This window comes from Oryzias latipes, chromosome 19 (genome assembly GCF_053564925.1).
Source record: "Oryzias latipes strain Hd-rR chromosome 19, Olatipes_Hd-rR_3.1".
NCBI lineage: Eukaryota > Metazoa > Chordata > Actinopteri > Beloniformes > Adrianichthyidae > Oryzias > Oryzias latipes.
In genome coordinates this window covers 4,936,021-4,954,073 of record NC_136255.1, presented here as the reverse complement: position 1 = coordinate 4,954,073, position 18,053 = coordinate 4,936,021, and the positions used below count along the sequence as shown (strand labels likewise).

At 41.8% G+C, this 18,053-nt stretch overlaps 1 protein-coding gene across 1 annotated transcript; it reads left to right on the top strand.

Moving 5' to 3' along the window:
- The first annotated feature begins 5,127 nt into the window (after positions 1-5,127).
- Positions 5,128-16,137, top strand: LOC101161347 (transmembrane protein 238). The gene is made up of 2 exons (XM_004080670.5): positions 5,128-5,775; positions 15,902-16,137. Exon 1 carries the CDS (start codon positions 5,233-5,235, stop codon positions 5,764-5,766), a length of 534 nt encoding a protein of 177 aa, XP_004080718.2. The 5' UTR covers positions 5,128-5,232; the 3' UTR covers positions 5,767-5,775; positions 15,902-16,137.
- The last annotated feature ends 1,916 nt before the right edge of the window (positions 16,138-18,053 follow it).

Sequence of the window (18,053 nt, the reverse complement as noted above, 5' to 3'; positions counted from 1 at the left end):
TGTTTTTGGTACACGTTGTTTTGGTTGTTTGGATCTTTTTTTTTCTTGTGTCGTCTTTTTCTGTTCCTGTGATTGCTTCACGCTTACACGGAGGGTACACTGACTAAAAGAGAAACAGCTGTGAATAATTAGCAACTGAAACCCAGTGTAACTGTGACTGCAAAGGGGGGGGGGGGGGGGCACAAGACAAGCTAAGAAAACGAAATGATAAAGACTTCAGTCCTCATACAGACAGATCCTTTTCATGTTATGTTTCAGTTGCTTTTTCATGTTTAGGTGCCTTCATTAGATGAAGATCCTGAGTCCTCCAGGTTTCCCGATACAGACCACCAACTCAGCAAAGCGCCCTGCTGGTTCCAGCCCTCTATTTCTGATCTTCATGTTTGAAATGCCTCTTTAACTTTCTCAGCTGAAATCCAACTTTTAGAGCCTTCCAGTGTACGGTAAATATTTAAATTGGGAAAATCTGAATTTCAACATTCAGAGAACAAATTCCATGCACCAACATTTCACACCACCTCAGACATTCCCCTTTTTTTATATCAAATATTAAGTTGTTAACCAAAATTTCTAGTATATTTGCTCTGAAATTTAGTTTTTCCACTAGAAAAAAAACCTTTAATGAAAGGCTGCCCATGTAGAACAAATTAGTAGACTTTAATCATATAAGCCATAAGAAAAGACCACTTTCTTTATCAAAAATCTTGTTGTTGGCCCACACAAACAGTCCTAATTAGACCTTTTTCTTAAAGCAAACTGTGATATTAAAGTAAAATTCTTTCCCCTGGTGTTACTCATCTCCAGTCTGGATCTGCTGTGTTGTGAAGATGACTGGCGCCCTCTAGCAGACAAACTAAAAGCTTAATTTTGGATGTTTTTCCTGCATATTTCTGTGACAAAAGTTACACTATAGGAATGTTGAACGCATAGACTCTAATCAGGCGGATGTCCTCTCTCTCTGTTGGGTTTGAGAAGGACACCACGATCATCCTCCATTTCATTGCCAATTTTATTGTAATTTTCTGCAGCAGATGCCACGCGTTTGGCAAAAAAATCACTTTGGGCCATGAAGGACTCCAGTGAAGGAAATCAGTGTAATCTGCTGCGCCTTTCAGTTAATCAGGGGGCTTAATAAGTCATGAAATCATTCATAATGTGACTGGGTTGCCGATTCAAGGAGTTTTGTCTGGATGTCCCGTTTAGGAAGCCAAAAAAAAAGAGAACTTTTAAGTGTCTCCATGGTTTATGTGAACATGAGAAGAAAGATGTCACACTGCAGTAGAAAGGTCAAATATGAAAAAAGACATGGGGAAATTGAACGCCATGACAAAATATTTTTACCTTTATTTTAGATGCAACCAGGTTCCCACATTATAAGTCTTTTACCTTTAGATAAACCCGGGCTGGAAGGCTACACGTGGTCCAAGATGAGGGCAAATGCCGGTTCGTTGTCAGACTGTTTAGTTTCAATCACCTTTCAGAAAATAAACATAAAACATGAAGTGAGATAAAAATGTATTTGGAGTGAATCTTGGAAACTACTAGCTTCTTTTGTTCCATATTTTTTGCACCTGCAGAACAGAATCGTTGTGTCTCCTGTAGCAGAGGATGCACCAAACCATCATTTCAGAAAGGGAGGAGGATAATTCAATTCCACACTTCTGTGCAGTCAAAAGACTGAAAGCAAAGTGATAGCAGATCATTTATTATTAAAGGTGAGACGCATCAAAGACCTGCCAACCAACTCAGAAACCGTTTCAGCTGGAAGTTCATGTTTTTCAAACCACCAAAGTTCTCTGGATGTCAAACCTGACCTCACAGCTTAACTTAAGCGCGGCCGAGTCATCATTTTTTACATAACCTTTTTACTGGTTAGAGAGGGGCTGGGTCTGAACAGGTTTTGAACAGGTGCTCTTTGTTATGCTGACCTTGTTCCTCATCATGGCTTCCGCATGAGCATCTTTACTACTAGCATTCTGAGTGAATTCAGTTCCATTCATTTACGTTTTGTTTCCTTTTTCTGGCAGCCATGTTATCTTAAATATAATAAAGTCTATTTTTCTTTCTTTAGTTTTGATACAAATGATCTGAATGGGACAGACACTGGAGGCTTTTCACACAAGCCTGTTTTTTCCAATAAATAACACAACTCCCTGATCACATTGCATGATGGAGCCGGATCTGCCTGTACCTGCTAGAATTCAGAACATGTGAATTTGAAATAAACGTGAAATTTTATAGCACCTGCTGCCATTTTTTTGCACTCCAGTCCCGTGTCTTTGGGTGAACTTGAGCCACTTGGTTTGGTTTTTACATTGGAGGTTTGGCTTGCATAACAAAACTGGCCAAACTTCTCCGGACAATCAATGGGTGTATGTGGGCGCACCACTGGTTTCTGCCAGTTCTGAGTTGATGACACCTCTGGATATCGTTTGATTTGGAGTGGTAGTTAGCTTGATGTGTCTGTCTTGTCCCGCACTGTTACCTTTGCTGACTACTGTGTCTACAATTCTTAACTTTTCTTTGTGCTTCTTTAAAAGAGCTTGAACAGCACAAGTTAACCCCCAGTCTGCTTTAAAATCGTTGTCTGGGAGAGACCTTGGGGATGTAGAATTACCTTGAGACTTCTTGCTGTGGTCAATCTTTAGCCTAAGTCACAACGGGGCATGACAGTACGGGCGCATAGGTGGCCCGCAAGAAATTCTACGATTGTCAACAACCCGGTGAGCCTGTTAGGCAACAATGTTTATGCACCTTTTTAACATTGGGAGTGGGATCATCTGGACCCCACAAGACAGTGCACTGAGCCTTTTTCTTCAATGATTTGTGATCTTCACTGGTGTCCATGGATCACATGAAATCTTTCCACCTTCGTCCACCTTTGTCATGGTAGGGAGAACACGTCAATGGAAGAGTGGGGTCATCTGGACCCAACAAGATCGCACGGGCTAAGCAACAGCCTGTTAGTGCTGTTCAAGTAAAGGGTGTGTACTTCTTGGATCAGAGCGCAATTTGAGTGGACACTCTATGGGCAACTCACGGGCACTTACCCCGTTCATGCAAAGTGTGGTCGGTAAGGAGCCAGTGCGCGCGCCTCACTAACAGCTACAGTGCGGCATAAGGGCACCGTGCAACAACACCAACCGTACGTGATAAGTGCGTGTAACTCACATTATCTTGACGAATACTTCAGGATACTTTTATCACAAGCGGACAATGGTACGTTTCATTTTCACACCTTAAGGTGGCTGCACATGTACGAGGATTGAGCTCCATACAGGTGTGACTAAAGCATAAAACAGTCTTTCTTAATCACACCAGAGTTCTCTGTTCCTTTGAAGCTTCCTACAGACCTACAAAGCTGTTTCTGTTTCTGTTCTTGACTGGGTTTCAATCTTCATATGATATTCCTGATCATTTAAATCTGTTTAAAAAAATTGATTGATCATAAATCTGAATACAATCAAACACAATCCTTGACTTTATGCCAGATAACCAACAAGAATTGATGCTGCTTCAAAGGGAAAAGACGCTCTCTGTCCCAAGTCCGGGTGAATGCAGAATGTTTTGTCGGAAAGGGCATCCAACAAAAGCAAAAGACTAATTAAAGATGCAAATCATAAACAGAATTTCCTTTATGGTGGATTGAATTAACAATGAACAGCTGTTGAGTCAGCTTCAAAAAAGGAAAGCAGACGAGGAGACTTGATGGTGGCATGAAGATGTTCAGGAGAGTTCAAAGGAAAAGCTGAACTGATTAAAGGTGGGAAACTGGGAGAACAGAAGAGAACAGACAGAAGTACAGAAAGATGCAGCACAAGCTGGAGGTGGTAACGAGACCTGGGGTCCATTTTTAAGTAAAAGGGAAAGTTGTGAAAGGTGTTGAGCTTCTCTTTTGGGAGTGATAAGGATGGATGGATCCAGAGTGAATCCATCAGAGGAACAGATTATGGTAAATGTTTTGGAGATAAATGCAGGGAAGCAGTTTGAGATGGCTTGGCCATGTAGAGAGGACGAACGGTGATGATGTTGGTAAAAGGATGCTGAGGTTGAAGGTACCAGGAAACAGGTCCAGGAGAAGACCAAAGAGGAGGTTCCTGGATTTAGAAAAGAGGGACACCAGTTGGTGTAAGTGAGGAGGATGCAGAAGAGAGGATTAGATGGAGGCAGATGATTCACGACCCCTTAAAGGAGCAGCTCAAAAGCAAAGAAGAAATATATTTTATTGTTTGGTTCCTGAGACATTCAACTCATACTTTGTTAGTTGTCTGGAGTAACTCTTTTCTGGACTTTCCCAGGATGAGGGGCAAGAGGCGTCAAGCTATGAGTCACCATTTATCTTAGGTTGCTTTTATGGTGTGGACTCAGTTCATATGGGTGAGAAATGCAGATAAAGTACACACCTTTATTTGTTTTGGTTTGCTTTCAGACGCATAATTCTCAGGGGCAAACCAAAGACTCAGTCAAATCAAAACACCTAAAAAGATCTGGCAGATCCTAAAGCTGGTAGTTTTACAGCAGTGTTGCCCCAAAACAAGCTCTGGCCAGGAAAGAAACAGAAGCCCATGTCTATGGATGAACAGCTGGACCTTTTTAATCCTTTAACATCTGAGGTTGAGCTCTACTGTTGAAGAAAACTCAGGAAAAAAATAGATTTAATTTTTTTAATTTAAATTGTTTACTATAAAAGGCTTAGTGATTGAATGGTATGGATCCTTTAAAGAAACAATTTATCATGGCACTCTACGTTAAAAAAACATGAATCAATAAATTCCTTACTTAGATTTTTTTTCTCTTTAAATATAGCACTGAAATATTTAGCCATAATTACTGTTTAAATTCCAATAGAACTGCCACGTTCTAATACTGAAACATTCAAACGTATCAATTCTTTTGTCTTCTTTTGTAAAAGCTTATCTTAATGCATAGCATTTTACAGAAATGAAACAATGGTCAAAAGAAGTTATCCTCCAGAAATTACTGCAAGGCGCATGCGCACATCTTTGATTTTTCTCTCAAATCCCAATTTACAAGCGTTCAGCTGTCAAACTGGACTCTCATCCTCCTCGTTTCATTCTCTCATTCGGTTTCGGAGACGGGATATTGTCCTGAGGCCCCTGGGGGCCCACTTCTACAGTGACGTGCCAAAGGGCGGGGCAAGCGCTCAGGTGGACGCCGTACAGGTGTTGCTGAAGATGAAACGCGCGTCCTGATAAGCAGGCTGAGCTCTGCATGCCGCCACAACTCCCTGCAGGCATGGCCCCCAGCTGCGTTGGGAGGTGCGCGCCGCTGCTCTTCCTCGCTCTAGGGTTCGACGTGGCCGGTCTGGTGGTTCTTCTGGTCGGGATTTTCGGTAACGTGAACCGCCAGGGCCGCTGGTACGGGGACTTCCTCGTCTACACGGGCTCGATCATCATCTTCCTCAGCCTCGTGTGGTGGGTTCTGTGGTACACCGGCAACGTGCAGCTGTACGCGGAGGACACCATCTCCCTGGATGTCACCTTTACGCAGTGGGCCAGAAAGCTGTCGGAGCGGCTCTCCATGAGGAGCCTGAAGCGTCTGGACATGCAGAAGAAGAACACACCGATGCGCCTCTCCGCGCCACCGACGATCACCTGGGAAGACGGCGGCAGAGCGATGACGCCGCGAGGCCACGAGAACGAGGGCTTTGACGGCGGGACCGAGTGCGCGTCCCCGACGCACAAGAACCTGGAGCTGGGGGTCCTGACGGGCTCAGAGGAGAAGAGGTTGGAAAGGCTTCTGTGACTAGAAATGGTGAGTTTCACAGTTTTATCACCTGCTGGTTCCACACACAGACTGTTCATGATTCCTCCCTGTATAGGTTTTTCTGTATTTAACTCGATTTGTGGATACATTTGTGTTTTATAGACAACTGGAAGCCATTTCTCAGATTATTATTTATTTTTATTTTTTTTAATTCCTGCTTCTCTAACCAGAAAGCATAGATGAAACTACAGTAACTCTACTTATTCAGAAGATCTGGTTAGAGCTTGTGGTTATATTAGAAACATATTTATGTCTGTGAATTGGTTCTAGAAAATCTAATGTGAAATGTGCAGATTTATTGATGAAATCATGAAGTCAGGACCTATTTTTGACCTTTTATCCAATACATGAACCAAACACAGATGAGAATGTGGTTGAAATGAAATTAAAATCAGAATTTTTGTCAAATCAATTTGAAAAAAACACTAACAACTTCAATCTGAAAATTCTGAAGCTACGTTCACGCCACCCTCAGCAACCATGTTCAATAAAAAGCGTATGTAAAAAGGTGTTACGCGCTTCTGCATTCAAAACTCGATGTTTGCGTGTGACTATGCACGCTTCTACAACTGTTTTTGGGATCTACGTACAAAACGCGCGGCCATAGAAACTGTAGGTGCTGAACATATGCTTGTAAAAAGAGGCAGAAGCCCCTCCCTGCTTGTCCAGTGTGAACACTGTGCTGAACCTGTGTTTGGCTAGTTTTTGTGCGTTCATCAAGTTCCTAGTGTCTATGCAGCTTTACAGGACTGTGCAAATCTCTCTGCACCTGAGTTTCTCATAGTTTAGTCTATGAAACCAGTCAATTGTTACTAATAGTGGGAACTGGGAACTATGATTAAAAAAGTAATGTGTTAAAGTAACTCACTACTCAGTCTAAGAAGAAGCTAAATTAGTAACTAAATTACTTTTTAGTAAAAATTAACTAATTGCCAGGAAAAGTAACTTTTTGCATTACTGCAAAAATAGTATCTGTGTCAAAGTTTGTATTTTTGATCAATTCTCACAAAATAAATTAGTAAAAAAGACATGTACTTGTATATAATTTGTTGCATATTAACAGATAGCAAAGGTTTATCCTACACTCCAAGTATTATCTTTGTAACAAAAGTGAACAGTTTAAGAATATATAATGTGTTTAACTCTATTACAAAATAAACCCAAACAACCTAAGATAACTGGGGGGGGGGGGGGGGTGTCATATGTTAGTCACAGCAAAAGGAAACATTAAAATAACAGTGCATTTTGATCTGTAGTCCAAAATCAATAAATCATTTTAACTATGAAGCCCCGTTCATCCAGGATGGTTCTGTAACCAAAAAAAAAGGTTCATCTTGACTTGGTTTTTTTCAAGCTGAGGGCTTCCTATCATAGTATTAAAGGCATCAAACTTTTACTACCTAAAAGTATTATGGAAGTAGTTTTCATGTCTTCACATAGGAAATGCCAAGTTTTCAGTGGACTGCTCAGAATTGCCATTTCTGCAGCTAATTCCATCTGTTTGGTGTTTTTGTTTGTGTGGAAAACAGTGTTGGCTCAGATTGGGAAACATGACACTGTCTTCCCCAGTCGTAATCGCTCATCCTGTTGTCAACCCGCCCAGATTCCTCTTCTGATGGACACATTGTGGCAAAACACCAACTGGTAGTGCTTAAGGTTTGCGCAGTTTATTAAATCAATAGAAAGTAACGCACAACGTTTCTCATTCAGTAGAAGAATTCTAAAAACAGAAACGGTAATTAGATGTCAATAGCCGCGGTTACATGGGCAGAATATCTTGATCGGATCAATGGTCGGGTTAAAATTCACCCGTGCGCATGGGATCAGAAAACCTTTTTCCGATTAGAACAAACGTTCACATGGTCACACTTTTGGTCGGAATAAATCATTTGGGCATGCGCAGTAGTGTCAAATACCGGAAGGGAATTGTGTCCCGTTGTAAACAAACCTTTGCTGTCACATATATTTATGCAGCAGCCCGGTAAAAGAGGCGATCTTCCAAACAGGCTTTTATTAATGTTATGAATATTATGAAGCGCCTGTTCGCTCATCATTTCATATTTAATCCGTGTGGTCAGTGCTGTTTTTGTGGAAAAACTGAGGTGGAAGAAGAACCTAGTGTTAGGACAGGCTAATAGGCGGTAACAACATTAGCCTTTTGATGGACACAAAATCCAGGACCATGCGGGAAACGCTGCAATCTGCAACTTGGCTGCACGTAAATGTGTGGGAATGACATCAGCCTTTATTTTGTCGGGGCACAACTGGAAACACAATTCCATGTGATCTTTCGAACAGTTTCTAAGGACTGAGCGGCATTTCTGCTCTGAAAAGCTCACACACCGCCCCAAAGCCGCTGTAAGCTGGCGGCTCTGCTCTGTCCTCTTGAGTCCGGCAGCCGCTAACCCAGAGCGGCGGGTCGGCTGGCAGTCCAAATTCTCACACATAACAAAACGCACACGTAACAAAGCACCCTCCCCTCAAACACATTAATAAATCCGGCTGCTCTGCTCAGAGAGGTTCACTCGGACCACTGGCACTGGAGCCCGAATGCAGAGTTCGGGTCCAGACGTCAGTGGGCACGCATCCCCCCCCCCCCCCCCATCTCCCTCGTGAGGGGTGTAAGAGAGGCAGATAGCCAGCGGGGCGAGAGCGGAGCGGTGCTTTTCACGGGGCCTCCGCAGAGCAGCTGGTCGGTCCCGTATGCGCTCCAAAGCTTTCTCTCAGCGAAACATCGTCTATGCATGACGTAACCCAGACCAGTAGTGACACACGATCGGAATGACCGTTTACATGCTCCACGATCGGATAAACGATCGGTATAACCCACCTATCTCGATCGGAAAGAAATTTTGATCCGAACGAGTCTGACCGGGGCAGACTATTCCAAACAGCGCGTTTACATGACGCATTTTCTTTCCTATCAGGCGTTCTTTCCGATTACTTTTGCCCACGTAAACGCGGCTACTGTTACCAAAAAATCTCACATCGTTGCACAACAATGTTATTTTAAATGATAATACAACCATTGACCTCAAGAAGTCCATTCTTGACCTTCCTACGATAGATCTGATTTTTCTTTGGGCACTGATTTATGGCGTTTCATGACTGCCATTAATTGAACGAGCGCAAAGACAACTGAGCGAGTGTATTGAGGAACTGAGTGAGCGAACATTTACAACCGCGCCAGCGCAGTTCTGACCGAGCGACCCAGTATTTTACACGGTTGGAATCTTAACTGAGCTGCGCTCCTGTGCGCTCGCTGGGTTTGCGTGCAGAGTTAAGAGGATGTTTTTGTCACTTGGGGGCGGTGTTCTGGGGTATGTTTGTCACTTGGGGTCGGTAACCTTTCTGGTTGATCTGATTGGCCGAAATTTGCATGTCAAATCCGACGAGGCAGCGGGGCGGGACTTTAATTTTTTTTAGAGGCTTTAATAGCTTCACTTCCCTCCTTACCATCCTCATGCTGTCCTCTCCTACATCCTCTTTACCGAAGTCACACAACATCACATTTGGTGCACCGCACCATAGGGCACTCCGTACATTTTGGAGAAAATTTAAGAATTTTAAGTGCGCCCTATGGTCTTGAAAGTACGATATGTAGAAAATATAAGGGGTAAAGAGCCGCATGCTTATTGGCCGTGAGCCGCATACAGCTCATGAGCCGCGTGTTTGCCACCCCTGCTCTAAAAAACGGAAGTCCCGCCCCGCTGACTCTCCAGATTAGCCAGGCAAATTTCGGCCAATTGGATCAACCAGAAAGGTGACTGCCCTGAAGTGACAAAAACACCCCCTTAACACTACGCTCAAACCCAGTGAGTGCGCAGGATTCCTGCTCAGTTAAGATTGCAACCGTTCCTGAATACACTCGCTCAGTTATCTTTGCGCTCGTTCAATCAATGGCAGTCCTGGAACGCTACACCGATTACCGAATATTGAGCAGAAAGAGACAGCTAACTATAAATGTTTGCAGCATCTAAATAAAGAATCAAGAATTCGAAAGCCTGAAGGACTGGTCCTCAAGGATCTGTCTATTTCCAAATCCGCTTCATCCCCATTTAGGATCACATGGTCCTTAAGAATCCCTTTGAACGACTACAGGAAAGTCGGCGTCTGTGGGCGAGAGATCGTTTTAAAATTCCGAATTATTGTGCCGGTATTAGGGTAAAAATTTTTTAATTGGTATGGTTATGATAGTCTGACAGCTGAAGGGTTGCAGCGCTGCCCTCATCCTCATTTACAGTTCTAGCGTTCCCTTCCAACAACATGTTGACTTTTATTTGTATTATTATTATTTCTCTTTGATGAATGGTCTCCTCACCTCCTACCCAGAGGACACCCCCCCCCCTTTCTCCCCAATGCTCTGCTCATGAATTTCAGCAGCAATAACGCCCTTCCTCTTGGGGCTGCTGTGAAACGATCTTCAGTGACCCGTGGCAGCTTTTAATTAATGAGGCCGAGCGTTTCTGCTTACCTTCACACTTTACGCCATTTTAGTCGTCACTTCTCCTGTTACAGACGAGCAGCCGACACCTTTCAGTCACAAACACCAGACAGCTCCTATAATGGAAACGTGCAGCGTTATTGATCTGGTGGTCGTGATCACATCCGACTTGCAGATTAAGGTTGAACGTTAGCAGCTCAGATGTTATAAGAGGGTTACTGGAGTTGTTCATTTATTTTGAAGCAGGGGCCTGATGACACAACAGATGAATGATGGACCTACAAAAACAATATGACCGGCAGTGGCTCAGGCGGTTAAGCAGGTCGTCAAATGATCGACTGCTCCCCCAGTCAACCGACGTTCTGTCCTTGGGCAAGACACTTCACCCTCCCTGCCTCCAGTGTGTGAATCCGTATGAATGTCCCGGTGATGGTAAGAGGGGCCACAGGCGCGTGCTGGTAACCCCAGGGCGGCTGTGGCTACATCACTAGTTCATCATCACCAAGTATGAATGCAGAGTGAATGAATAATGGACACATTGAAGGTGCTTTGAGCATCTGGACAAGCGCAGATAAATGTAATCCATTATTATTATTATTATTGCGCTATAGGCGGCACCGTCAATAAACGATCTAGTTTAAAACTCATGTCATATAGAAGTCGCACCAAACAAAAGGGCCCATTACGCAAACCAAAAGAATCAGAGATAACTCTGTCAGTCTGACTTTATTAGCTATACTCACAATAACTCTAGAATTCTTACACGTTAGCCACTTTGGAAGCATTAGCCGTGTTAGCATATATTAGCCGTGTTAGAATATATTGCAAAAAAGTCCCATTTGGCCGTCTGTGGTCAGAATAGTGACATGTAACGCATTGATGCGAGTTTGGTCGATCATCGATGATGTAGTGCCTTCCTCAAAATGTTAGCAGTATTTTAAAGTGACAGAGAACTGCAATTTGCATTGACTGTGGAACTAAATGATTGAGAGGGGGGTAACTCTGCTAAAACCGTTAGCACTTCTGCTTTAATGTGTCATTTATAAGCCAAACGCCCAGAACAGCACAATGAACAAGAGAGGGACAGAGAGAGGCTGAAGCAGCCGTTTGTTGCTGACGTGTTTAAAAAAACAAAACTGGTAATAAATGATGGTGCCACAAACAACTGGAATTCTAAATAAGGTATTGGAGTTTATGGCTTTGGATGACCAGCCGTTTAGTGTTGTGGTAGACATACATTGAATCCCGTTGCACGCTCCCGAGAAGGGGTATTTTTCAGAGGTGTGCGTGCCTGAGATGTATGAAAGTGTTGCATCTCAGATGTTATGGTTTCCTTTTATCTTGAAGTTAAAGTATTGACAAGTATTTCCTGGCCCTGTTGTGTACCTGGATAAATGTTTTATGTGAGGTTGTATTTCCCCATATACTGTTAAAATTGATGTTTTTGGTATTAAGTAAACCCTTGTTTTTCACGGGGGTTACGTTCCAAAAAGAGCCCGTGATAGGCAAAATCCGTGAAGTAGAAACCTTTATTTTTTCTAACAATTATTATTCAATTGAATACTCTATCATACATTGAAAAGAAAGAACAAACCATTTTACAGAATCAAGCATTTGTTTCATAAATAAAAGTACTTTACAAACGTTTTTTTCACCAAACAACTTCTGTACTGTACTGTCAAATAATAATTTTAATCATCAATGTGAACAGAAGGCTTCAAATTGCGGAGATTAGCCCCACCCACCGCGACCCCAAGTAATTGGATTAAACGGGAGAAAATTTAAAATGATTATGAAAAAATACAAAGTACAGTGGGACAAATAGTGACTCAGGTGTATTTACTGCTCTTCAGACTGAGCCGCTGCATCCTGACTCCGCTCTGCAGTGTTTTCTTCTTCTGAAGTCCGCGGTGCAGCTGTGTTTGTTCAGGAGAAGAACATAGTGATTGTTGTCGCTCTTTTTCTATGGGTTTTAGAGAAAATCGAAATTGCAGGATAATTTGCATGTACGTGTTGTAAATTTGTCAAGCTGTTTTACGTATGTGTACATATTAAACTGCAGTGTTATTGACGCACAGGTAGAGAAGAAGCAGAGTGACTTCTTAGCCAATCAGAATGCAGAACACAATGCACGATGCAAATCCGTGAAGTAGCGAAACCGTGAAAAGTAAACCGTGTTATAGCAAGGGATCACTGTAATATAAACATGTACTTTAAAACAGACACTTAACATCCATATTTAATTACTATTCGATATTTGCAGAAGCGTTTAAATTGTTATTTCTCAAAATTTCTCATTTTGGTGAATCTCTAAGAACAACCAAATTTAATCCATATGGCCTATAAGGCGCAATGTTGTTTTTGAAAAACGGAAGGCTTTTAAGTTTGCTTTATTGTAGTCAAAGTAGAGTTGTGCCGATGGACGATATCATCGTCCATCGTGATGGGTGACTGACATCCCGATGGAGAGACCACCATCGTGATGCCACGCCCCCGCCACGTTGCGAGTCAACACCATAAGCCGCGGTTACATGTGCAAAATATCTTGAGGGGATCAATGGTCGGATTAGAATCCAACCCTGTACATGGGCCCAGAAAAATGTTTTCAGAATATAAAAACGTTCACTAAGGTCACACTTTCCGTCGGAATAAATCATTCGCACATGCGCAGTAGGGTTTGAAAACCGGAAGGATATAAATTCCGCCGAGCGGCTTTTTTTTTCAAACTTTATTGAATGTAACAATTCAATACAAAACAATGTTAAACAGCGCCGAGCGGCTATATACATTGACATGTCAGCTCGGTAAAATACGAGATGATCTTCTAAACGTGCTTTTAATAATGTTACGGTTATTATGAAACACCTGTTCGCTCATCATTTGAATTTTAATCCGTGTGGTCAGTACTTTTTCTGAACGAAGCCAGGATTAGCAGTATGCTAACACGGGCTAACAACATTAGCTTTGGGTGGCGCTGCATCCTGTGAATAACATCAGCCTTTATTTAGTCGGGACACGACTGGAAACACAAATCCACGTGATTGTTTGAATGTTTTCTAAGGACTGAGCGACATTTCTGCTTTGATGCTCAAACCGCTGTGTGTGCTGACGATCCGAGCTGTGCTCAGCTCAGACACACACTTTTAGACCCGGTTCTGAGTTCGGTTGCATGTACCCCTAGAGCTGCGGGACGGATCGCAGTCTTAAATCTCCCACATATACCGCTCATGTACCCCCCCCCCCCTTCCCATCAAACACAAAGCTGTAAATCCGCACTCCGCCGGTCCACTTCACTAGTCAAGAGCGGACTACTTCTTTTCTATTTTGTTTGTTACTTTTTCTGTTAAAGTCACTTCCCTCAGTTTATACTGGATCATCGCGGATTAGTCATTAGTTGGGAAATAAAATGAAAAAAGCAAAATAACGAATAGCAGTTATATAAGAACGAAAAATGTAAAAAATACATTCGTACATACGTCTGGTCAATGTCTGCAGCCAACTCCACTCAACCTGTGATTTTATTATTATTATCCTATTTTTTTAACTTGTCCTGTCCAACAGCTGGGCAAACAGATGAGAGCTGAAGGCCTCTTTAGTTGGACATGTTTTACTTTAACAAGAGGGGTTATGAATCTTCTGACAAACCAGAGGTATGTCTGAATAAACCCCTTTTGTAATTGAGGCCAAACTTTATTCATTTTAGTCATATTTGAAAATCTTTTGTGTTGGACCGGACGGAAAAGGAAAGGAGGGAAGAAGAGAGAGGGATATTAGAGAGGGGGGGATAGGAGGGTGATTATAGAAGGGCGGGGGGGGGGGTTAAACCATGTTTCTGGATGGTTATACTCATTACAGTGAGGTTCAGATGAAATACACGTCTATAAGGGCGGGGCCTGTCCACACACACACTCAAATGTTATAAACACACCTGTTGGCTCCAAAACATATTCCAATGTCAACATGTAAACAATACAAATAATATTCACAAACGCATACTTATGCCTTCAAACCAACTAGTGTGAGATATTTCATTCAATCACACAAACTATTTATGTAAAGGTGAGCTAACACCTGTGCTCAAGTGATTGTTAATGTTCTTCTAAAATGGACGATGGAATATAAAAAGGAGGAGAAGGAGCACCCAGCCATCCCCACACAAATACCCCCGCCGCAGCGGCAGCCAGAACCCCCCCAACACCCACACGGTAGCAGATAGAGAACAACCTGAAATGGAGTTGAAGGAACTCTCTGATAACTCAAGACCCTTAGTCTTCAGTGGTCCAGAGGAAATCCACCAATAAACGCAACAGAGGCCGACACAAGATCCAATCATCAAACATCCACAAACGACTCACACACATGCACACGCTTTGAAAACTCTGTAAAAATAGAAACTCTACTTTATGAGTTGGCTTTTTTTTTTTTTTTCTTATTTTGTATTTCCAACATCACGTCTGTGACAGTATCCTAAAAAGATCCCTCCAGGACACTTTGAGTCTACAAAATAAATTCCTTGTATTCACAGAACTGGACTGTTGAACTTGTAAAACGTTGAGGCTTGGAGAAATGAAGGAAAAAAATTGAACATATCAAAATGTTGTTGCCTTATAAATGTGCAAATATATAAGGTGTAAAGTACTTCAAAGAAAATGTAAACCTTTTATTCTCAAATTGTAAAAGTACTTTTTGAAACGATAAATTTAATGTTTTTGGAAAAATCATTTACATAGGAATGTTGGCCAAACATTTAAAGATGTTTGTCATTATTTAATTTGAGTGATTTTAATATTGTTTATTAAAAAGTTTTAACTAATTTCTTAACAATTTTGAGATCTTTAAAGGCCTCTTTCTGTTTTAACAGCTAGTTTTTTTAATGTTTTCTTTTTTTTATGTTAATTCTTTCCTATTGAGAAGTTTGATCTCAATGAAGTACAAACATCTTTGACAAAAAACCCTTTAGTTTTATCTTTTTTACGAATGCTTAGCTTTACATTTAACCAAAACCTTTCTGTTGATCTGAATCAATAGGGTTTTGGTTTCCAATATTGGGCTTAAATGTAGACCTAATGTTTTTGTGTTTCTGCCTGTGGCTTGATTGTGAAATAATGTGTTAACTCTGACATATCAGGATCATGAACCCGAAGGTTCTGAGGCCGGCAGGGATTGCTGTGTTCTTGCGTCATCCCATAATAAGCTCAGGAGTGGTGGCTAGAGTTATGATGAGTCACTAAGCAACATGTTTGTGGACTCGGGAAACGTGTTTACAGGCTTCATTAAAACTCACCCGTGATGTGGAGAGGATTAGGAATGAATAAACATCTTAAGTCTCCCCGAAAACCTGTGCGGTTCAGTCCTTTGAAGTGAAAAGGATGTCAGATCAGTTTGTTCATGACTGATGTCGCAGGTTGTGTCCGCATTTGTTGTTTGCTTTGTTAACTCAGTGAGTTGTAGCCGTATCGTTCTCCTTGTCAGTTTCATCAGTTTCTATTTACAGAGTAAATATTTATCATGAAAGACCGTAAATGGAAACGTTTTGTGTTCCGTTTCAGTTTTTAATAAATAATTGAACAATGACAGTCTTTGTTTTTATGAGTTTATCCATGTACGTTTTTTTTTGTTTTAGTATAAAATGATTTGCATAAAGTAAATTGTCTGTTCTTCTCTTTACAGGCAGCATTCACCTTCCCCCTTCTGATGGAAAAGACAGACTTTGAGAACAATTATGTTTTAAAATACAGTTAAAGTGGCTTTTGGAATCGTCCTGAACATGCCTGCAGTGAAGAAGAGGAGCTGTGCACAAAGGAGGAAGAGTTTGCAGACGTACAAAGTTCATTTATGTGGATTTTTCCAGGGAGTAGCTGTAAATATTTTTTTTTTGAGAATAAAGTTGAATATTTTTTCTGAAATGGGTCTTTAAGCAACTGCTGTCAATCCATTTAAGAACAGATAATCATTGAGGCCAAATCTTCAAACGTCTGTTTTATTTCTGACAAATTCTAGAAAATGATGATGTGAATGTTAAAGGTCTCTTTTTCTGGATAGTCTGGCTACTTGGCCGTTCCTCTGGCTGCTCTAGGGTTCGTTCTTTTCTTGGAAGATTTCCAAGGCTTCCTAAGCCTAGTCTGCTCTAATTTCTTGTACTTTGCTCCAAAATGGGGTTCATGAAAGCTGCAGGTAGACTTTTTTTATTTTTATTTTTTAGGTTTTTTGTGTTTTTTATTTTGTTTTTGTTTCTTTTCTGAGGTTAAAAATGTTCTTTGGTTAAGTTTCTTTCCCACCAGGATGTTGAAACTGCAGCTGAACTCACATTCACCGGACTTCACTTATGCGGTTCGGGAATGATGCTGATGATGCGGTCCTGATGCGGGGGATAAGCAAATCAGCTTTACATGCCAAATAAGGAAATTGAGGAAATGAACCTTTTGGACCAACCCATCTGAACACAAGGCGGGATGCATGCATGGTCAAAAGGGGGGGGGGGGGGGGGGGGGGGCATTCTCAAGGGTGTGACTGCTCCCCTCAAATCCACAACAAAAAACAAATAAAAGACAAAAAACACAAGGATTGACTATTAGATGGACAAATGGTCATATAAAGAAAAGGTAAATGCAGCCTCAATAAGGTAGAAACCAGTGTCCTGCTCGTGCCTGTCCCAAGCCCGGTAATTACAAGGTAGTGTCGGGAAGAGCATTCAACATAAAACTTAAAATGTGTTTAACTGATGAATGGAGAAGATATGCATATGGATAGATGAACTGATATGATTGCATGGTTTCTGAGCACTTTAGGGGTTGGAAGGATTTGACACCCCTGACCCTGGGCTCACACTGCATCCAGTCCAGCTCTGCCAGAGTCTTTATGTAACTTGAAAAGTGTCAGAGGCACTCGCATGGCGTCCAGTCCGGTCTGACCTCTCCGGCGCTCCAAATCCATATCATTGGCTTCAAATTTTGGCCGAATGCTGAAGCGAGCCAGAGCACTTTTTTTTTGTGAAGTTGGGGCAAAGAAAACGTCCCAAACCAGAAATCATGCAAGTAAGTGAAAAGTGCATCGGGTACATTTTTCCAAATGAAACCTATTTTCCGCCGTACTCTCTATGTTTTCACCATGGCGTAAACATTACATAATTTCCGGTGACACGAGGTCACAAAGTGTGTGGTAGAACTTCATATCAGTCATTTAAAACCATGGATGACGAGAGGCTGATCAGAGGTCCAGAACCTCCCCATCCTTTATGAGACTGCACACCATTTTTTGAAGGACAGAGCCTGGGCTGCAGCCAGACTGCACCCATCAACGCGAATCCTCTGACGTAGCTAGACCGGCTGCACCGGAGCCAGACTGGATGCAGTGAGGGTTCAGCGTAACTCTCTTCACACCCAGACTTGCCCCCCCCCGATACTCTACGTGCACCCCATTGTGGGGCTGGCTAAATCCAGGCCTGCCAAAACACATGAAATCTGATGAGGCAGAATTTTAAAACCAGTTTATTCTTTCCTTTAAAGTTTTTAGTTTGTATTAAAAAGATAAAGCATCACAAAATACATTTGTAGTCACTTTTATGTTTTTATCTCTCCTGATTTTACTGAAACTGTCACTTTGAAGCTTTTGGGACCTTTTATTAACTCTTCCTATTGTGTTGCTTGCGTTACTTTTTTATCATTTAGTTTGCCACATTTGATAACGTTTCATTTCTGGATGTCATTTAGCTTCTTTGCTGTTTTTCTTCTGATGTCTCGCCCGCTGATATGAAGCTGCTGTCTAGTGTCGGCTTTTTAGGCCTTCAGAACATTTTTTTTCTGCGTTATATTTTGAATAATTG